Source organism: Myotis lucifugus, unplaced genomic scaffold (genome assembly GCF_000147115.1).
Source record: "Myotis lucifugus unplaced genomic scaffold, Myoluc2.0 scaffold_137, whole genome shotgun sequence".
Lineage (NCBI taxonomy): Eukaryota > Metazoa > Chordata > Mammalia > Chiroptera > Vespertilionidae > Myotis > Myotis lucifugus.
The window spans coordinates 1259507-1283366 of record NW_005871185.1 but is presented as its reverse complement, the minus strand read 5'-3'; the positions used below and the strand labels follow the sequence as shown (position 1 = coordinate 1283366).

The following is a 23860-nucleotide window of genomic DNA, read 5'->3' as shown; positions in this document are numbered from 1 at the left end:
GACCTATATCCTCAGGTGAGGATTGGGAAAAAAAGTAGGGGGAGTCCCAGGAGATTGTGGACAAGACAATGGGTTATTAAACACAGTTCATGAACTAATACCAATTTGGAAACACAGTAGACTTATTTTGTGGATGAGTCACTAATTTCTCTAGAGCCTTCTTGTAGCAATTTCAAGGGCTATGAAAGGAAAATTTTTCTTTCCCTTATGTTGTCCTTTTTGGTGAAAACATAAATCTAAAGTTAAGGCTTTTCCCAAAACCTCTTGGGAGAAGAAACAGGGAAAATATCTGATTGCAAGAGTTCACAATTGCATCTCTAACCAGAGACATAGCCTTCCCATTTATTTTTTTTACCCCCATCTTGGAACTCTTGCACAAACCATTTATATGTGTAGAATGTCTGCTCTTCTGTTTACCTGGACATTTTTTATCCATTCAACATTCAGCTAAAATATATTTTCCAGGAAGTCTTCTGGATGGAGCAAAGTATATCCCCCTTTATTTCTTTGAAAAATGAATTTGACTAAATCACAATCAAACATGTCTCTATAATGAGGCTTTGACTTTATTCCAATATGTTTTTGACATTCTGGGAAGGGTGCATGTGGAAATGTAGCTATGATTCCAAAGCAATGATGGATGAGAATGAGCAGGAGGCTATTTGGAAGTCTAACAATACAATGGGTGGGGACAGATACTCTCGTTTCTACTGATTGGTTGTAGGAGTGGAGGAGACCAATGAAAGCCTTGAAGATGGGAGCTGTCTTCCCTGATGACTATATGTCATATGTGCACAGTTAGAGATGTTTGACATCAGTGATGTGCTGGTCAGCTGGCACCACTGGCAGTGTGAATTGTGCGTGTCCTTTTCCAACTTCAGGTTCAGTGCTGTCCTGTCGTGAGCTCAAAATTGGCCAGGGTGTGAATATTTATAGCATGGAACTCAACAAATGCTGCAAACAAAGGTTTCTTATCTAATCCAGTGAGCAGACTTATTAGCACTCCACTGTGCACATTATTTTATTTTAAATATTTTTTATTGATTTTTAGAGAGAGGAGGGAAGAGAGAGAGAAACATCCATATGAGAGCAAAACATCCATTGGCTGCCTCTTGCACACCTCTCACCAAGGATTGAGCCTGAAACCTGGGCATATGCCCTGACCAGGAATCAAAACAGCAACCTTTTGGTGCACAGGTCACTGCCCAACCAATTGAGCCACACCAGTGACGGCCGCACATTCTTTTTTGATATCCCATATCTACCTCCAACAGGCTCATTCTTCCCTCTACTTTCTTGAACATGGTGTATTTATAGTACCATTTTAATGTGTTTGTCTATTAATTCTATCCTCTAAGTCAGACATTGGCTAACTGAAGGGCAAATCTAGTATGCAGCCTGTTTTTATATGGCCCAGGAGTTAAGAATGGTTTTACTTAAAGGATTATAGAAAACAAACAGACATCATTAGCCATTAGGGAGATTGAAATAAGAAACAATGAGATAGCACTTCATTCTTACTAGGATAGCTATAATCTAAAGACAGATAACAAGTGTTGTTGAGAATGTGGAAAAACTGGAACCCTCCTACACTGTTGGTGGGAATGTAAAATGGAGCAGCAGCTTTAGAAAACAGTTCTTCAGAAAGGCTATGCCATAGAGTTTCCATATGATCCAGCTATCCCATTCCTAGGTATAAATTCAAGAGAAATAAACACAGGTTCACACAAAGACTTGTATGTGAATGTGTATAGCAGAATTAGTCATAATAATTCATAATTACTTCCAAAACGGAAACAACTGGACTGGTGAATGAATAAAATGTGGTATGTCCATGCAATGGAATGTCATTTGGCATAAAATAATATTACTGCATGGATGAGCCTTGAAAGAATTATGCTAAGTCAAAGAAGCCAGGCACAAAGGACTGCATATTATATATGATTCCATTTATATGAAATGTCCAGACTAGGTAAATCCACAGAGACAGAAAGACTGCTGGTTGCCAGGGGCCGGGGAGGAGGGTTGAGCATTGGATAAGAGTGGATTTCTTTTTGGGGTAATGAAAATATTCTAAAATTGATTGTGGTGATGGTTCCACAATTCTCTGAATATACTAAAAACCACTTAATTTTATACTTTAAAAGGATGACTTTTATGGTATCTCAATTATTTTTTAAAAGTGGTTTCCAGACTTTAGGATTATAGACCAGTAAATTATTCATTCCTAAAAAAAAAAAAAATAGGGGTCTACCATAGGTGCTAAATTTCCTTTTCTTTTCTTTCATTCTTTATTTCTTTCTTCTTCTTCCTCCTCCTCCTCCTCCTCCACCTCCTCCTCCTCCTCCTTCTTCTTTGTAAATAACTACATGAAAAGTTATCACCTAACACCAAAATCATTTAATAAAAGAAAGGACATTTTAATATCTAAAGCTTAATCAAGAATTAAATAAACCAAAGGAGTTATATGCATGCATATTAGCATAACCAATGGACACAGACACTAAGGCAGTGGGGGCTTGCCCGGGCTGGGAAGAGAAGGGGGAGGGGGTAAATTGGGGAAAAAGGAGACATATATAAAACTTTAGACAATAAAAAAAAGAATTAAGTAAATTTCTGTAAGTGGAATAAATTTAACTTCATTGAAAAATGAAGCCCTGTCCAGTGTGGTTTAGTTGGTTGAGCATCATCCCATGAACCAAGAGTTCACAGTTCGATTCCTGGTCAGGGCCATGCCTGGGTTTCAGGCTCGATCCCCAGTAGCGGATGTGCAGGAATCATCCAATAGATGGTTCTGTCTCATTGATGTTCTCCCTTTCCCTCTCCCTTTCTCTCTTTCTCTCTCTCTCTCAAGCAATAAAAACACTTTTTAAAAAAAGCATTGTAATATGTAACTTGTCACATGTTTTAAAAAACATTTCCAATACTGCTTATGTATAAAAGTACTTTTGCTACTATTATTAAAATACTAGAGGCCCAGCATGTGATATTGCGCGGCCCCGCCCCGCTGCGCTCATGCCCTGCCCACCATCTTGCCATGATCGCAGCCCCGCCCACCTGCCCACCGCTCTCTCGCAGTCGCTCTCACAGCCCACATCACCGTGCCCACCCACCGGCCGCCCCGCCTGCCGGCCGCCAGCCTTACTATGATCAGAGCCTGTGGGCCATGGGGGAGGGGCCAAGAGGTGCTCCATGCACCTCTTGCTGACCAGTCGTTTGGTCTTTTTGGTCGTGACACCTCTTGGCCTTTAATTATTATGATTTTTTCAAAAGGATTCCTGTATTTTTTCTATTTTGCCATTTCTCAATTTTCCTACATTAACACTTATTTCATTATAATGCTGTTTGCTATTTAAAAACAGCAAAAGGACTCCTGTATTAAAACTTACCATTTCTATGAAAGATGTTCTTTGAATCTTGAATTTTATTTACTGTACTTAGGTTATTAAATTTTATATGTATTTTAATCACAATTGATTTATTGATAATAATGTACATGAAAAATTTTAGTTGATAAAAACTTTATTCAAAATATGTCAAGAACCATAGAGTTCAAAACTGTAAAAATAAAAGGCAATTTCTGGTGACTTAAAAATAAAGAATATCTAAACCATCACATTAACATCTACTATTTATAATTCAATCTTCAGAATCAAAGGTAACCTTTCTATTTCTATATTTGCAACAATTGAGCTAGAATCCTCCTCCTTATGCCACTACACTGTTAGGCAACCCCTTCAGTTTTAACACTTAAAATACAATTTGGGTATTTTCTGACAAGCAATAATATATACTATTGATTTCCTCCTATACATCAAGAGAAAAATAGATCAAATTACTAGAAACTAATTTTCACTAAAAAAGAACATATTAGTAAAACATTTCTTTTGAAAATAAGTGGATTAGTCTTCTTCTCCTTCTCCTTTTTTTTAATTGCGCTACACTAGAACACTCTACCTAAAGACTCTCCCGATTTTTTGCAACACATTCTTACAGTACTGGGCATTGGCAAAATGTGTTTCACCATTTATTAGTCAGGACTCACAATACCCAGGTGCTGTGATATTACAGAACTAACTAGTGCTAATATGGGAAGAACCAAGGCACAGGGTGAGATCTTTCCAGGGCCAGAGGGAGACCTCATTAGCTTCTGGCTTCTTGTTTCCAGAGCCAGATGCATCTTTACAGAAGACATTCATTTGTTTCACAATGGAAGCAAAAGTACATGGATTTGTTGTGGGAGAGTTAGTTTTGGCTTGGTAAGTAAATCGTTCAGAGTGTGCATAAGGTAGAGAGAACAATTTCAGTGTGAAAGGGTTAATAGGAAGAAAGTTAGAACCAGAGTAGAGACTCTATTCAGACAGAAATTGCTTTTCAGAAATAAAAATAGCAATACAGAAATAGTAAAAAATACAATAGCTATAGAGTTTCTCATTTCTAAGCCAAGGTGTGTGTGTGTGTGTGTGTGTGTGTGTGTGTGTGTGTGTGTGTGTGTGTGTTTTATAAAATCACTTTAAAAGTAAGTTCTCTCTTGAAGACAATCGTTAAACATCTTTTTCCCTCTATAAAACCCCTATGAGGTAGAGAGTGCTAACTCCCAGGAGTGAAACTGAGAGGTAAAGAAGAGGTTAAGACCACATGGAGAGTGAACAGGCTGGAGCAGATGTTATGTCTTAGAGCACTGGCTTAGAAATAGAAACAGAAGGGAGAGGATAAACAGGAACTTTTCTGGATGGACAAGTGGAATAATCCAGGATCCAGTAGCAATACCAGCTACTTAACATTTTTTACAAAGGACTTGGAATTTCAAATACACGATGAAACCTAAGACGACAAATGCGCTTCTGGGTATTAAAGTGCTCAGTTGATGGGAATATATGTACTAATTTCTCATAAGGCCATGTGAAAAAGCAAAGGCATACGTAAGCCACAGTGTGGGCAAGTGCAATCTGGTGCATTTAGTGCAAAATACTGCTGCCTATAGTTAAAACATGATGGACGCTGAGCCATCAACATAGCGTAAGAGAGGAATTTAATTTAGTTGTTTTAGGGTAGATTTAAAAAAATACTGGTGATTGTTAGAAAGAAAACCAAAACAAGGGAACCTGTTCACTTGGAAACTCATGTGCAATCCTGGGCATCATAAATCCACTGTGAGCTATTAAGGGACAGTGTTTGTGTTTGAAGTACATTCCTGACCTCTGGAGGGGACACATAAAACATCTCCTCGTGACTGTCAGGCATATTTTGTAGCGGGAGAGGCCACAGTTCCAAAGCAGTGTAGAAAATCCGATGTTCTGGATTCCCAGGAAGGCTTTCCCTCAAGATCTCCTCTAATCGACTTTCACAGTTAAATCCCAGGCCATGGTAATAAATACACCCCATTTAGGCCACAGGGAACCTGTCATAAAGTCTTTAATGGTAGTGCTGGAGAAAAACCCAAGAGGGCAGCTATTGGTGGAAAGATGGGAGTATCTCTGAACGCTGCTTTTTGTTTATTGAAAATTGTTTGGGACAACAGTTATAACCCAATAATAATGTAAAGTCCAAGAGTATATCTCCTTGGGTCCAACTGACCTGGCTCCTGTGTAAAACGCTTGCAAGTGGCAACTGTACAGGACATAGCTACAGAGTGTGAACACTTAGAGGGCAGGGCCCTCCCCACTTTCAATTCATGGAGATGTTACCATTGGCCATAAATAGTCACAACCTCTGTTTCCCTGAAACACAGGCATTTATCCCTACAGCTCACAGCCAGAGGATACAGACTGTAACTAGCACATGTTGGTGCAGGCTTGAAATAGTGAGATGTTTGCACATGTAAGGGTTTCTCTTGTATATGTGAATAGCAAATTTTTATTCAGTTGCAAATGTTAAGTAGCCCTTTTTCCCCTGTCACATACCACACACACAAACACCTAAGAAGGAAAAGGCTGTCACTAAGGAGAAATGCCAGTGAGAGTCTACTCAGCAGGTGGCTGACTTTACAGCAGTGAATACATCTACCTCACCCTAGTGTGAGGAATCCTTAACAAATTGTTACATTCCATGCATTTTAATTATTTGGACATATGTTAATTAGTCTTAATAAAGGAGTAGTTATTTAACTTTTGAAGTATCCAAGTTGGAAACACACCCTCTAAAAATTGTTATACAGCATTTGAAAAATTCTAGTCCTGGGGTGGGAAATCTTTTTTTTTTTTTTGCCAATGGCCATTTGGATATTTATAACATCATTCGAAGGTCTTACAACATTATCAACTTGAAAATTAGCCTGCTATATTGGTCAAACATTTAATTAACTCACCTCTAATGCCTTGGCATGGCCAGACCAAATGATTTTGCAGCCTTACACAGCCTGCCCACAGGCCAGAAGTTCCCCACCCCTGCTCTAGTCACTTCAGAGGCTACTATAAGAGCTTTATCTGTAGCTCCACACCATAGGCTTTGTTAATGAGTAATCATTTTCAATGGTCAAATTGGTGGTGTTAATTAGGTGCCTAACACTGAGTCTGCCTCAATATTATTGGATTAATTTCTAATTACCCTTTCATTTAAGATATTATTGGATTCTTTAATAGAAAAGAGTTGAAAATTTTTCAAGCTTACAGGACAGGTTGACTGTTACAGGATGTCTCTTCTAGTGCCTGCTTACTTATAAATATGAATGATACAAAAATTGGTCTAAAACCTCATGTCAGTGTAAGGTTTGGGGGAAGAATATCTACAGCCCTCACCCACCTCTACTTACTAAAGGCCATTAAAAGCAAATAATTGCAAGTGGCCAAGTTGGCCAAGTCTAGTCTACAATAATTTTCTCTAAAGGAGGAAATACAAATGCCTTTTCAGGTGCCATAAGATTAATCCAGTCATATCTACAGTTGAATGGGCTGGCAGAAAGCAGTTTTTAGTTAACAGAAGAACTGGAAGTCCCTGGTTCTCTTATAAGATCTGAAAACAGGCCAAGGACAAAAGACCTTGTTAGTTAAGCACAGGAACAAGAGAAGCACAGAACTATGACATTTCTACTTCACACCCCTCCTCTTCTTCTGGCTTTCCACCAGGGCCAGCTTTCGTTCTTTCTGTCCAATGTACGAGTGCCACCACTCCTGGGAGTGAAATAAAGGTGAAACAAACTAAACAGAGCAATGAACTAAGTTGAGCAAGAGGTATTAGAAGTTTGTGCCACTAAAACAGAACCTACTGAAATGGAGTGGTTTTAATTATTTATAACACTGGTTATTTTTGCTGCTATGGTTAATCTAATTGGTCTGAGCATTTTGAGATGTTCAAAAACTAACTAAAAATGAGTGTGTATATTCTTGCTGTCATCTTAATAAACATTTCTATGGTTTTGTCCCTGTTTCCTCTTATAACTCTGCTTTAAATTTTTCAAGAAAACCTCTTCTCTAACACCATTCCCCAAAAATAGATTTGAAAGAATACCAATGATAGGCATGATCCGTGGGAGTGCAGCATGGGAGTGTGAGCCTTTCTGTCCCCACAGGGGCTGCTGGAAAGGGAACAAAACAGGAATTTGGTTCTAATCAGTGAGATGATTCACGCAAGGTTCTTGTCCTAGAATCCAGTCCATACTGTGCACTCAGTAATGGTAGCTGTCATTAGTAGTAATTTGAAAAACAAGAGCAACTACTGGTCATGGTAACATGTACTTTCAATTCTAGGCAAAGCCTGAAAGGCTAAAATCTAGGTATCAAGTTTTCTATATGACATTTATTACAGTAAAAGGAATGTCTTCCTTATACTCAAATCAGGTCTGAAATTTTCATTTGCCACTTGGTTCTCCCTGGGGACACTATGGTATTCAAAATGCTGCAAAGGTTCAACATGCAACAATAATAGAGACATAGGCATTTTCATTTGAAGAGAACTTACAGTATTCCATCCATTGTTATAAGTCTCACCATATTGCTGATAGGGAAGGTGTTATAATCTCTGCTTTATGGACAGGGGCAACTGATGCCCTGGACTTGTTAAGAGACTTGTCTAAATTTCCATGGCTAAGAAAGGGTGAAGCTTGGAGTAGAACCTGTTCTTTTGATTCTTGGTATAATGGTCTATTCTCTATGTCCCCAGGAAATAAGAGGTTTGAAGGGAAGGCTCTATTGTATGTAAAGAATGGCACTAGGAGACCAGCACAGTGCAGGGAAAGACTGCACAATGAGAAACAAATAGTAAATTTTAGATTACTGTTAAAGAGGACTTAGGCAATCATTCTCAAAGATGGACAAACTGCATCATCCCTATGAGTAAATAAGACCATAAAAATTAATGAGGGGACCTGTTAATTTAGTTTAAAGCACATTTCTTTAGTATCTACTATAGGCATGTCACAGGGAAGCCTAGCACAGGTAAGACTTTTAGAAGAAGTCCCCAAAGAGCATGGACTTCTTCAAAGTTAGAACACACACGAAGGTCAGGGATGGGGGAACCCTTATAGAAGACAGAACAAATCACCATTAAAGATTTAATCTAAATTCTTATCCCATTACATGGACCAATCCTAGGTGGTACAGCTGCTTTATTTTAGTGTGACCTGCACAGAACTGGTTATCTGCTACTGTAGCAACAGGGCACACTCCTGGAGCCTGGGCGGCCCACACAACAGGCAACAAAAGCTGTGTGTTTAAAATGGACACACATACTCCCCCTTGAAATGCAGAGCTGCCCCATAAGTGGGTAAGTGCTCTGGGATTCACTTCCGTTTCTGTGTGTTTTAGTAAAACCAGGAGAGTCTCCAGTATCAGCCGTGGCTTACATCCTAAGCCTCACTCACCGACCTTTAAGAGTCTAACTTCCAATTTTAGATAGCCACCGCCAAGCAGTCTAGGCTCCAAATTTGGAGATTGACAGGCTAATTTTGGAGGGTATATTTTGGTTGAGGGGGCTGGTTGATCAAACCCTTTTAAAGCTCCTTTCAATTCCACTCAGTATTTGAAGAGAACAGATGGGATGCAATTATACAGCTTACGTGACCCATGCAAGGGGCCAGCAGCTATAAAATCAACCATTTGTTAAAGAAATACCATACCTGACAGAGAAGCAAAAAGGATATCGAACTGCCTGGCTGTGAGGCAGGTATCCACATGCTGAAATTCCTTTTCCATAACTACACTGAGAATCTTACAAATGCAACAGTGGGTTCTTCTTGGTAGGGAAGGTGTTATAGACAAGTCAAAGGGCTCCTCAAACCCAGTGCTTCCAAATGTCCTTCCCTTGTGTAAATGAAGACATCTCTATTCCCCACTGGGCCCCAGGAGAGCTTCTGAGACACTGATCCAACAATCTGCTTCCCTGCAGGACCCTGGAAACCAACCCTCATGTGTGGAGCATTTTTAGCTTTCTGAAGAAGGCCATGCCTCACAGTATCGCCTCCTCTGTAACAGCTAGGATTTTATAAAACACTTCCCTGGGAGGAACAGCTCCGACCAGAGTCACGTTTCTGTTGGAAAACAATTGCAGGGATTCCTGTACCTTTAGTTATACCAACTTACTGATGGGATTCCACGCAAGCAATAAAATCAAATATATCCTTTGTGTGCCAGCTTGCTACAAAGGGTAGCAAAGTCTAGCTCTGTGATACAGCTGTGAGAGGCCTTAGAATTTATCCTTTGATCCCATATCACTTTTAAATTGCTAATTACCTAGCCAAAGCACTGAGTTAGAATTTTCTCCCAGAATAATAGGTCACCCAGGCCATGCGGAGAGTGCATTACTGCTGTAGAACAACCAGAAGATTTCTCTGACCAAGGAAACTAAGGAAAGGAAACAAACACAGGAGCAAAAACTAGAGCCAGCCCTACATGAATCACCAGGTATCGCTGGTATCTCATTAGAAATCTGTATTAACATTCTCCCGCCCCCTTGAAGCTTAGGTTGGAAATATGTAATATTTTATAGCACTATGTCACTCTTTCCTAACAGATGGCAAGTCTGTAGTGGTGTGTTTTTTTATATCAGTGGCATACCTCTAATCTTCCAGAACCCACAATAAAACAATGCTTCCTCATGCTGTGAGGGCGGTTGATCGACATTTGTACCTGTGCTCCCTCCTCTGCTCACCCCACTCTAATTACCACCTTGAATCTCAGCAAGGAAAAGCTGGCAAAGGGAAGTGAGAAAACTCAAGACTAACATCGACAGGCACCAGAGTGGTGCAGGATACACTGGTATGTTGGTCACTACATTACTGGCTTTTGTTTTAGCATCTCTTGTTGTTGACCAGGTAATGCAGGGGAGGAGGGATCACAAAGACAACTTGTGGGTTCAGCACATATGCCACATTGAAGTGGCTCTTTTGTTTTTGTTTTTAAGTTTTCAAATTTTCCACCTGTCATTTCAAAACAGGAGTTATTTCACAGTGATTTTCCAGCAGGCTTTTCTGAGGTGGATAAAACATGGACAATACGTAGTCTGAAGAATGCAGAGTGGGCAAAGGCCTGTGTGCATGGGATTAGTTTGAAAGAGATTTCAGTAGGGAAAGCTGAGCCTGTCATATACAATACCACAGAAGAGGAAAAAGGCTCAAGGCTGTCCACCATTTAAACAGGGTCTTTAGAATTTAATAGGTGAGAAGTAAGCTAATCTGGCTAGTAAAGAACAGAAGTGTGAGAACAGGGACAGAGCAAGAGACGGACCTCGGTTAGCACTCTGCTAATCAACACTAGGCAGATACCCAGACTAGGCAGGAAATATGCCCCTCAGGACCTCAGTGATCAAGAAGGAGCATCTCTTACAATGTGGCAAGAGTCTAAAAGCAACCAACACGCTTGAAGGTTTAAACTGCCCTTTGTTGTTGTTTTGTGGATAAAGAACAAATTTTGCCTCTTTCCTCAGGCCTCTTGTTTGTACACAGGTGTTGTGATTATATTAAGCATATCAGGGAAAGCCAAATTCCAACTAAATAATTAGTGAAATGGATCTTGAACTCCTTTTTATGCCCGTTTGATTGACGGATGAACAGGCTGGCCTGCCTGAGACCCAGTGAGGTTAACACTCCCAGCTGGGGCCTTTCTTTCTGGAGAATCACTGCTGGCATCCCAGGCAGATGCTGTACTTTAAAATGAACATGCCACTGTAGGCCAGATGTTAAACACCATCACACCATCGTCACAGAAACACACAAAGCTGCAGTCAAGGTCACAGACACAGCTGGTGGTGAAGGAAGTCTTACTGGAGGAAAGACATTCGCCATTGGCTCCAAGTCATTCATCACGACTTCTGATACTTAGAGGGGGACCGTTTTATATGAGAGAGAGCAAAATAATAACTATTGACCTTGGTTTCTCTCCCTAATCTGGGAATAACATTCGGTAGAACGCCCACTAGAAGCAGAGCCGTCACACGTAATGCTCTCGGGGGTTGATGTAGACTCTCTCGGGATCGTTGCTCCTGTGATGTTTGCCAGGGCTCCGGTCTTGGTAGCACATCTGGTTGTAGAGAGGGCACATCTGCTGAATCCCATCTTCCCCCACTGGATTCTCATCTTCATACTCAAATCTCCTGCTATTTAGTCCATTCTAAAAATTCAAACATTGCTTACATTAGCAGAACAGCTGTTGGCATTTTTCTAGCACTTCGGTAAAAACAAGCAAGAATAGAATTCATTACAGTCTGTGTTCCTGATTCCTTAGCCCACACACTATTGAATGGCAAGGTAAAGTTCAACAAATTTTCATTTTCTAGTCCTTCGTTGATTTCAATACCTGAACAAGACTGGTGGTGTCTCCTAAATAGAAAATTGTGACTAATGACTGGAGACTATAGTCAGTTTCAGGTTTTGAAATTTGGAATTAGTATCAGTTAAGGTAAACTGGTGAAAAAGAAGGCTGCGAACTTCAGGTGTCCCTCAGCACGGCTCAAGCTTGGAATGACTGCATGAGATATACAGGGTGTTCCCCCCAAAATATATACATGCTCTAACAGCTGATGGCTCAATTTAAAAAATGAAATGTATTTTAATGAACACTGCCTTTATAATTATTCCAAGTGTGTGTATACATTTTTTGGGGGACAAACAACCAAAAACAATGAAACACAAATAACAGAATCCCAAAAGAAACCTCAAGATTCAGCACTGGGCAGTTAGGGAAGACACACAGAAAAATGAACTGGTTTTTTGACCATATGCCCAACTTACTGAGAATAAAAAATACTATAAAAATATGTGTATTCTTTTCTCCTGACTGGTATGGCTCAGTGATTGAGTGTCAACCCATGAACTAGGAAGTCACGGTTTGATTCCCAGTCAGGGCACATGCCCGGGTTGCAGGCTCAATCCCCAGTGTGGGGCCTGCAGGAGGCAGCCGATCAATGATTCTCTCTCATCATTGACGTTTCTATCTCTCTCTCCCTCTCTGTTCCTCTCTGTGAAAAAATAAATTCTCCTGTATTGTTTACCTTCCTTCCTTCCTTCCTTACACAGCTGACACTATAAAATGAACTCCATGATGATCTCTTTGTCTGGATCTGATCCTTCTACCTGGTTATTGGTTTCATAAAAGTTGGTTACTTCTAAGAGGGATAAGCAAGAGCAAGAACTTTACAAAATGATACTGCAGATGCTTAGATATCAGAGAGATGAATAAAATAAAATTTCTTAGAAATAAAGTGATATTTTAATAAGCATGGTGGCCACCAGCTCCACCTCAACAGCAGAACCTCAACAGCAGGACCGAGTTACTCACAGAGGGCTGGAGACCGCCAACCTCTCTTCCTTTGAAGTGACTCTGCAAAGGCAAGCGTTCAGTCTGGAGGAAGGAGAGAGAGAAAGGTATGCCCTTTAAAGCACCAAGCACATGGCAAAACAGATAACCAAGAACACTGAGACTCCTGCTTTTATGAGAAGCAACCATGTCTTGTGAAATGTTTGCCAACTAAGCAAAATGCTCTACATGAACATGGGGAAAACAGCTACATTACTTGAGAGTTTTGTCTCTTTCTCTCTCCTGGCTCCAGACTTCTTCTGGAAGGAAGAAGGGACTCAGAACATCTGCTGCAGAAGTTCTCAGGCAAACTTGTTTACACCTTACTTCAAGGAGGACTCAGCACCGAAGGTCTCTCACCTTTTCTCAGGGAAGAGTGCCATTTTAAATCGCTAAAAGTAGTTTCACGGTGCTAATGAAAGGTCATTTTTTTGGATTTCCCCATAGACAGTTTACATGGTCACCCTTCTCTTCCTGCTATTACTCCCTGCCCCCGAGCCCCACAGGGATCATAAAGGGGACTTACGGTTTTCAAACCCTGAGAAGGCTCTTTCTCAGTGGCCCTTTGGCTTATACACACATACTTACCCTTCAGCCTCCAGGTCAGATATCACCTCTTCCTGGAAGCCTAGCACTAGGTGCTCAGGCAGACAGCCACTCTCCTTTCTGTGCTCTCACAGCACGTATCATCCCAATTATTTATGTACTAGAGGCCCGGTGCACAAAAATTTGTGCACTCAGGGAGGGGGGCCCTCAAGCCTGGTCTGTGCCCTCTCACAGTCTGGAACCCCTCAGGGGATGTCCACCTGCTGGCTTAGGCCTGCTCCCTGGGGGATCAGGCCTAAGCTGGCAGTCAGATAATCCCTCTGGCAGCCTGGGAGCCCTCGTGGGATGTCCACTTGCCAGCGGGGAGTAGGCCTAAGCTGCAGTCGGACATCCTTAGCACTGCTGAGGAGGTGGGAGAGGCTCCTGCTGCCACCACTGTGCTGGCAGCCATCAGCCTGGCTTGTGGCTGAGCAGAGCTCTCCCTGTGGGAGCGCACTGACCACCAGGGGGCAGCTCCTGCATTGAGCATCTGCCCCCTGGTGGTCAGTGTGTGTCATAGTGACCAGTCATTCCCAGTTGTTCTACTGTTAGGGTCAATTTGCATATTGCCCTTTTATTATATAGGATATGCCTGTCTCCTTCACTAGAGTGGGTGTGCTGGTTGGAATATTTTACAAACATCATTTCATTTCATCTTTATAATAATTCTACAAAACCAATATCTCTATTTTACAGATGACTGAAACCAAAGCTCAGAGTGGTTCAATTGTCCCCAGTCACACAGCTGGGAAGTGGTAGACTGTGATTCAAACATGGATTTGTCTGATGCCTAATCCTGTATTTTTACATCATCTGCTTTTATCTCAGTGGCTGGAAAATAATGTTCAATAAAGATAACAAAAGAATGCCTAGCCCTGACCAGTTTGGCTCAGTCAATAGAGCGTCGGCCTACAGACTGAAGGGTCCCAGGTTCGATTCCAGTCAAGGGCATGTACCTTGGTTGCAGGCACATCCCCAGTAGGGGGTGTGCAGGAGACAGCTGATTGATGTTTCTCTCTCATCTATGTTTCTAACTCTCTATCTCTCTCCCTTCCTCTCTGTAAATGATCAATAAAATATATTGTTTTAAAAAAAGAATGCCTAAAAGTCACATAACTATAAACATGCTCTCCATTTTACTGCCTTTCTTATATTGTTCTTTTTGTCTAGAAGGTCTGCCCCTTAGTCTCTGGTAACTAAAATACTACCCATCCATCTTGCCCTGACTAAAGTCATTTTTTTCCCCTACAAGGCTTTTCCACATTGCCCACCAAAGTTAATTTCTCTATTCCCAGTTTTTCTATTGTTCTTGTTTATATCTCTATCAGAGCAATCATCGAGATCTCTTTGTTTCATTCATAGTTCCTAATGTCTTTATCTTTCAAGGCCATCATCCTCCATCCTCACACCCTACCCTGTGGTTCTGTAACAGGAAGAAGTCAACAGCTAACCAATGAATTTACTGAATTCTAAACAATTGATTCTTGATATCACATTCCAGGGTTATCCAAATTATAAATTATCTGTGTCAAATTTGCCCCCCCCCGCCCCGTCTTATTTTGCATGATTCTGGGTGCTTTCCACATGATCAGTTCATATAGACAGTACACTAAAGTCCAATGCTGGGCCAGTCTCAGGGACGAGTGACCAGTCACACAGGACCTAGTGCTCACCAGGGTCCCACTTTGGGGTTTAATGCTCTGTGGTTGGCATCTTAAGTTTCTTCATGTCACTGTGAATGTGTATTGGAAGTGATCTAATGTGATAAAGGAGCATGTTTCAGGGACTTGTAGCCTCAGCTCAAGGGTGTCCTGCCACCCGCTGCTGGTCACTGATTTAGTGCTTGGCCACCACTTACCCACTCTGGTGCCATATCCCCTCCCTCTAAATACCAGTACATAGGATGTCCCAAATATTATAAGGACAGTGTTTATTAAAATATATTTTATTTTCAAAATTGAGCTATGAGCTGTTAAAGTGCGTATACATTTTTTGGGGACACCCTGTACTTTCCCTTCCTGCCCCAGTCCAGTGACTGCTGCTGCCTTCTGCCTGGCAGGGGCCTGAGTACTAGCACAGGGAAGGCTGGGGTCAGGAGTGCATGCCCCTCTGCTTCATACACATCTGGGAGGTGGCTGGAGAGCACGTCTCACGAGGGCAGACTAGGTACCTAGTCTGGCCATCTTGACATTCTTAAGTTTAAAACAAGGGGCCCCGTATTTTCATTTTTCCCTGAGCCTCTCAAATTATGTAGCTGGTCCTGGTCTAAGGAAAATAGACTCAGGGAAAAATACCTAAAATTAAAATTCACATTTTGTTTGGTCTACTTGCTGTTTTAGACGGTCCTGTTGCTGTTCCCCTTCCATTAATGCAGGTCATTGAGAAATGATTCTACGTTACTGCCGTATGTAATTTGCCAGGAGGCAGAGCACTTAGACGCCTCTGCAGAAAGAGTAAGTGCCCTCTCCCGCTGGTGGCCGTGTGTGGAGAGCAGGGTACAGTCCATATGGAAAGAGATCATGTTCCAGAAATACAGTGATTAGGACCTCAAGAGTTCAAGAGAAGACTTGGTTGAAATATGTGCTGCTTAATTTTTATGCTATAAAATTCCGAATGGTAAATTTAACATGACCAGATAATACATGATCATTCACACTTTACTGAACACTCAGTAAGATCTGCATTTGGTTATTACCAACAAAATACAGTACAACCTTAAGTTCTCCTTAGAAGCCAGTATTCATGGAGGACACTGGATGGCACAGCGTCATGAGTAACAATATAACCAGTGTTAGTTTAATAGTATTGGGGAATTAGAGAGGAAGAAAATTCTATTCTGTTTCAATACAAAGAGATTTCAGAGATCCATGGCTTTATAAGTAATGAAAGCATTGCTACCTGTTTCTCATAATAGGAGATATAAAATTAGCCAGAAGTGGTACGCTTGACAATAAAGGACATGAAAAAACGGGGTCCTAGACTGGAACGATCTTCACATGCACTAACTGGACAATAAGCAAATACCCAAGCTCATCTTCTATACCCAATATTGTAAACCTTCATCCATAAATCACTATGCCTCCCACAAGCCCATGAACTTTTAATTTTGTAATACAATATTTAATCAAATAGTTTATATAGACAGGAGCCCCACATATCCTAGGGATGCACCCACCTCACCCCTACAACCTGCCCCAGAATCAAGGGCTATTGAAAAGCATGCTTATCTCTATACTGTGTGGCCATCCAATTTCTCACAACATACATAAGGCATAATTTATTCTAACAGTGGGTGGCTACGTGTGTTCTCTTTTTGCTAGTCCATAAACTAACTGAGATGTTGCATATTCTGATTTATTTACAAAGTTACTGATCACAGTATATAGAAAACTGTCTTGCATAATACCTCACGCATTTGGTGTTTAATACATATATAATGAATTAGTCTATAATACTTTAATTGTTGGATTCATGGCATATATTATTCCTGAATGTTTTTCCTAGGAAGACTTGGGCTACTCTGAATCTCTAATACATATTTCAGTTTCCCTGTTTACATGTATCCACTATGTTAGAGCAATTTCTATTGAGCTACAACCCATATCATTTTCCTAATTTACTAAAGTCACAGAGACTTTCATTCCTGGATTCCAAGGTGCTAACAACACTAGTTTTTCAACTTTTATTCTATGTGATCTTAATAAACATTTTGCCTTTTCTGGCTCAAAATATAAACCAACATCTTCACTTTTTACTATGTATTATATTTTAACCTGTTTCCAAAACAAAGTTTTCAGAGTTGTTGAGGTTTATTTTCAGTTAATGACAGAGCAAGATTTCAAGCCACTATTGCCATGAGGTCAATAACTGGACACTCAGCTCACTCTGGCAGTGTTCATGTGGACCCATTATTCCCACTTCCCAATCTGAGTCTTTTTGGTCTCCTATCTTGTTTCATAATTTCATCTTTAGAGATAAATGAAAAGATAATATCCAGTAAAAATTCAACTTCTAAAAGGTCCTTAGCTTACCTCCCTAAACCTCAGCTTAACAAGTTACCTAAAACTCATTACATGCTGAAGGAGCATCTGTCTTTCCTCCGTTCCTATTGTGAAGATATTCTAAGCACCCCACAACCTGACACCTGCTGTGTAATTGGTGGCTCCTCCACTGCTACTTTCCCAATTCAAGCATTTGCTGAGCTTCCCTATCACATCATTGGGTAACTTTCCGCTGCCACACCAGACATAATCAAATATTTTAATGTGCAGTCACTACTTCATATGGAACCAGAAAATCTCAGAGTATAGATTATATGAATAATGTATGAATAATAAGTTTAATACTCAATTACATTGATTCTGACTGAAATCTTGGCTGGTTCTCTTAGAAATGGAGCAAATTATTACACGTTGCCCTATTATGCCTGTATAGAAACTCTGAATCTTAGATAATACAACCTTTTTTATGATTCTCTACTTTTTAGTTTGCTTCTATTCTTTTGTTATTTTCTCAATTTCACTGTTGAGCAGGCGAATCTTACCTTTTTCTTTCCCCTGGATCAGAGCTTCAGTTTAATCTAGGATTCACATAGAAATTACCTTTCACTAGACTCTAGAGAAGGTTCTGGAATTGCTGGGTTGCAAGACCCCAGTCATTTTCTCTGAGCTGAGTTCTTGCTCCATGACCTACAATATTTTCCTGGTTTACCTTCTACAAGATGCTCTGCATCCACTGACACACATTCTCTTCCAATTATGCCCCCTTAAAGCATTTAAACGGGCTTCATCCTATCAACATATTTTACCCTAATGCTTTTTCCTTATACTGAAAAGTGACACATTTTTACTTCTCCTTCCAGTCATGATGGAGAAGTAATACCAAAATAGCCCCCCTGTCATAAATTACTGAAAAACTGGTCAAAATATACGAAACAACAGTTTTCAGACACTGAAAATTTTGTTGCACAGCACTGGCATCTCACATAATGGGAACACACACACACACACACACACACACACACACACACATACATAGGCACACACACGCACACGCACATGCACCCCTGATTTGGGAAGAGGAAAACGCAAGAAGATCACAAGGTATTGCTGAGCTGAGGAGTAGCTGAGGTGGTTGTAACTGTGGGACAGAGCACTAAAGTGAAGAAGAATCCTCACTGAACAGGTGAGACATTCAGTAGAGACCCCAGGGTTATACCAGAAGAGCAAGGCTAAGGAAGCTCTAGAGGAGAGACAATTCTAGAACCACCATAGTAAAGCAGTGTTCAGCATCGAATATAAATATACTGAACATGAAAAAACAGAAAGAAAAATATAAGTAAAGAGAAACAAAGAGAAAAGTGATGAAAATGTATGATAGAGTTAGGAGATAAGAACTTTAAAAGAGCTCTTATTAATGTTTGTTTAAGAATATAAAGGAAAATATAAACATGATGTGAGAATTGAAAACTCTGAAAAAGAACCAAAGAGAACTTCTAGAACTGAAAAAAATATATATCTTAAATGAAAAAGTCACTGCATGTTCCTAATAGGCTATTTCAAAGTCAAATTGTTGAAAAACAATGAGTAAAAAAACAAACAAACCCTGAGATGTAGCCAGAGGAATAAAGAAGATACAATATGCACAGAGAAATAAAGATAATAATTATCACTGGCTCCTCAGGAGGAAAAAATGAAGGCCAGAAAACAATGAAGTTACAATTTTAAAGCACTAAGTGAAATAACAAAGTCAAACTAGAATTATATATCCCACAAAAATATTTTTAAAATGACGGTTAAATAAATTTTCAAACAAAAGCTAAGAGAAGTTGTCAGCAGATCTACACCATAAATAATGTAACAGAAAAATTCTTCAAGTCAAAAAATATTGATTCCAAACAAAACATCAATTTTTAAATGTTTGAAAAATACATATTATAGCCCAAAACAAAAATATGAGAATGTATTTTTGGGTTTATAACATGTATGAATATAATGTATAAAAATAATAAGAAAGGAAGGGAGGAAATCTAAGTAGCTGTTAAAGTTCTTAATGATAAAATAGTATAATGTTATATTAAGACTAGTGGCTTGGTGCATGAAATTCATGCACATTAAAGGGGATTAATTAGAAGAAATATTTTAATATTGCTATTTGCCCTTTCTCTATAATAGAAGTGTCAGAGATGAAAGAAAATTAGTAAAATGTATATGAAAATCTCCCTCCTGTCAGAGTCGAGGGCGCACCGTGGGACCCAGAGTCAAGTCCCCACCGACCCACACGCACCTTGAAATCACATGAGACCCAGACCTGGCCGGCCCCACCCCCTTTAAGCCCTGGGGCTGGCGCAGGGGGCGGAGACACGAGCCTCATGTCCCGGGGCCAGCACCGGGAGTGGGGACACAAACCTCATGTCCCCAGGCCTGGCGCCAGGTGGGGGATGGGACGCAGCCTCATGCAAGTCCCCGATGCTGCAAGTCCCTGCCCACCCACGCCTGCTGCACAGGCAGCCTCCTGCAGATCGGTCGTGATGTGTTAGGGTGTCACAACCATTAGCATATTAGCTCTTTATTATATAGACTAGAGGCCTGGTGCATGAAATTCATGCACAGAGGGTGTGGGGGGGTCCCTTAGCCTGGCCTGCACCCTCTCCAATCCGGGATGTCCGACTGCCTCTTGTAATCTGGGACCGCTGGCTCCTAACTGCTCGCCTGCCTGCCTGCCTGATCACCCCTAACCCCTCTGCCTGCCTGATCACCCCTAACCCCTCTGCCTGCCTGATCACCCCTAACCCCTCTGCCTCGCCTTGCACCTGAAACCCAGGATTCCCTCCTCCGGCCAGTCGCAGGCACCCGGGACCTGGGCTTCCCTTCCTCTGGCCGGACACAGGCACTGAGGACCCGGGCCGGCTGCAGCAGCAGGGGACCATGGGTGGGCAGCTTTGCTTGGGCTGCAGCCGAAGGCGCCTGGGACCACAGGGTAGGGAGCTAGTCCCTCTCCTGGGCCATAGGCACAGGTGCTGGTGCCCAGGACCGCGGGTCGGGCGGCTTGTCCATTTCCCAGGCCGCAGCCTGGCTGGTCCCCATTCTTCTCTCATGAGCTGATTTGTGCCTGGTTGGTCCCCATTCCTCTCTCCCCAGTGTTGAGTGCCTGAGCAGTTCTGGTGCGAGGATCATTTGCATATGAGCTCTTTATTATATAGGATAGTGGTAAGTTAAAAATGTACATACTAAACCCCAGAGAGATCACTAAAAAAGTAAAAACAAAGAGGTATAGTTAATTATTCAATAGAAGAGGTTAAAATATTAAAAATACTCAGTTAATTTAAAAGAAGGCAGGAGAAGAAGGAAAAAGGAACAAGAACTGATGGGACAAACAAAATAAGTAACAAGGCCCAAACATAACAAGAAATGTATTAAGAACAGACTAAACTAAAGTAAGGGATTCTGAGACTAGGAAAAAAGGCAATTCTCAACTAGATGTCATCTATGTGAAATGTGATCCTATATAATAAAGAGGTAATATGCAAATTGACCATCACACCCTTGCACAAGATGGCCGCCCCCATGTGATCATAAGATGGCCGCACCCATGTAGTCACAAAATGGCTGTCCCCATGTCATCACAAGATGGCCACCACAAGATGGCCAGCAGGGGAGGGCAGTTGGGGGGGACCAGGGCTGCAGGGGAGTGGTTAGGGGGTGATCAGGCTGGCAGGCAGAAGCGGTTAGGGGCAATCAGGCAGGCGAGTGGTTGGGAGCCAGCAGTCCAGATTGTGAGAGGGATGTCCGACTGCTGGTTTAGGCCCAATCCCACAAGGGCCGGGCCTAAACCGGCAGTCGGACATCCCCCAAGGGGTCCCAGATTGGAGAGGGTGTAGGCTGGGCTGAGGGACACCCCCCAGGTGCACCAGGCCTCTAGTAAAAATATAAAGATAAAAGTAAGAGAATGGAAAAATGCATACCATGAAAACATAAATAATAAAAAAGTTTAAAAAACTGAAGCAGCTATCTTAATATCAGACACAGTGACTTCAGAGAAAGGAAAATTATCAGAGATAAAGAATAATCTTTATAATGATGAAAGGGCCATCTTATCAAGATGACATAACATAATAATCTTAAATGTATATGTACCCAATAAGAGACTACAAAAAGAAATGAATAACAGAACTAAAAGGAGAAATATATCCATTTATAAATATTGTTGGAATTAATACTCCTCTTTTAGTAATTGATAGAAATATAAACTGAAAATCATTATGTATAAAGAAGACTTGAAAAACACTATTAACCAATGTGACCTAATTGACATTTATACTTATAGACTACTATATTCAACAATCGCAGAATATACATTTGTTTTTGTGTTCATAGAATATTTAGTAAGATGGACCATATGCTGGGAAATAAAAGAAGTGTCAATATATTTCAAAGGATTGAAATCTTATAGATATATTTTCCAAGTTTTATGGATTTAGTAAGAAATCAATAAAACATATTTAGAAAACTCATGTTTGGAAATTAAACAACATACTCAGTGGGCAAAGAAGAAATAAGAAGATAAGCTAGCAATTATTTTGGAATTGAATGGTAATGAATTCATAACATACCAAACTTTGTGGGATTTCAAACAAAAAAAAAAGAGCTTAAAGAAAAATTTGTAGCTTGAAATGCTTGCATAAGAAGAAAAGTTCTCAAATTAATGATGTGTCTTCTTTAAGAAGGTAAAAAAAAGAAAAAAAATTAAGTCCAAAAAAAGTAGAAAGAAATAAAAGAGTGAAAAATCAATAAATAAATGGACAAATGTTGAACAAATTAATGGAACCACAAGTTGGTTTTTGCAAAGATTAATAAAATTGGAAAACCCCTATTAAAAGATAAAATAAATATTGCAAATCAATATCAAAACAGAAATGAAGACATTAAATATTGCTCTCACATAAATTAAATGGATAAAAAAAGATGTGCTATAAATAATTTGATGCCAATTAATTTTGACAACCTAGATAAAATGAACAAAGGTGTGAAAGACAAAATTAAAATCCTTCCACATAGGAACTCCAGGCTCAGGTGGAATCACTGGTAAATTCTATCAAACATTTAAAAGACTAATACTGCCCTTAAATTCTTTCTGCAAATGAGAGAAAAGAGAACACTCTGGAACTCCTATTAGGAGATTAGCATCACCTTGATACCAAAACTGGACAAAGATATTACCAAAAAAAAAAAATCTAAAAATTCTTATTCATAATATCCTAAAACCTTAAACCAAAACAGACCTCAACAGATGAATGAACAAATTATAGTATACTCAGAAAATGGGATACTACTTTGCAATAAAAGAAAATTTATTCACGCAACAGCATGAATCTTAAAAAACATGCTAAGCAAAAGAAATTGGATGCAAAAGAGCGCACTGTGATTCCCTTTATGTGAAGTTCTTTTAAAAGGGCATAACTAATATATTGTGATAGAAATCACATTAATGGTTGCCTGAGGCAGGAGGTGTGTGTGTGCAGGGGTGGGTGGGGTGGTGGTAGAGGGTATATACAAGAAATTTTATAGGTAGGTAATTTTTTAGAAATGTTCTTGATTGGGGTAGTGGATACATCAGTGTGTACATTGGCAACGCTTATCAAACTGTATACTTAAAGTGGGGCATATGTATCTCAGTAAAGTTGAGTTTTTAAAAAAACTGTATCTTTGCATTTTATCATAGTTTTTTTTAAATATATATTTTATTGATTTTTACAGAGAGGAAGGGAGAGAGATAGAGAGTTAGAAATATCGATGAGAGAGAAACATCGATCAGCCGCCTCCTGCACATCTCCTACTGGGGATGTGCCCGCGACCCAGGCACATGCCCTTGACCGGAATCGAACCTGGGACCTTTCAGCCCGCAGGCCGACGCTCTATCCACTGAGCCAAACCGGTTTCGGCAGCATTTTATCATAGTTATTGCATTTTGGAGGAGCATGCGTGTGGAGGTGAAGTAGCCACTGAGAGTCCAGAGTCTGACATGATACAAATACATGGTAAATTCTTGATAGTTTACAACAGATTGTCCTTGATGCATGAGGTTCTCAGCTATTGTATCTGATTGTCTATTTGTGTTCTAGTGACTGCATTGTAAACCTATAGAAATGATTTCAGCACACTAAAGGAGTAAGACTTAAAAAAATGGCTACCACACATAATTCACAAAATATGGATTCCTCAAGGCATAAAGATTATTACATTCCTATCCATTAACTACCTGTGAACAAATTTATAAAACATTATTAAAATTATGAACCAAAGGTCAATTTTCCTTTTCACTTTTTTAAATAGTTATGAGAGCTACTGACCATGTTGCATAAGAAACAACTATAAAGACTGTGTTCTAATCAAGCAAAATTTATAACATTAATTAGGCAATTGTTTAATGAGATCCATAATTGTTACTGTTCTTCATGATAATTACCCATAAGACTAAGCTATTCACATGAATGTCTCTATTATTAAAGTAGACCCTTGCCATTCACAGATTTAACATTGCTGGTTTTAACT

At 40.2% G+C, this 23860-nt stretch overlaps 1 protein-coding gene across 1 annotated transcript in view; it reads right to left on the bottom strand.

Moving 5' to 3' along the window:
* Positions 1-10230: 10230 nt before the first annotated feature.
* Positions 10231-23860, bottom strand: part of NECTIN3 (nectin cell adhesion molecule 3) — a 77541-nt gene continuing 63911 nt past the window's right edge. The window contains exons 7-8 of the mRNA XM_014460658.2: positions 12708-12770; positions 10231-11540 (exon numbers count right to left, since the gene is read on the bottom strand). Coding sequence (XP_014316144.1) covers positions 11361-11540; positions 12708-12770 — 243 coding nt within the window. The 3' untranslated portion in view covers positions 10231-11360. The remainder of the gene's footprint in view (positions 11541-12707; positions 12771-23860) is intronic.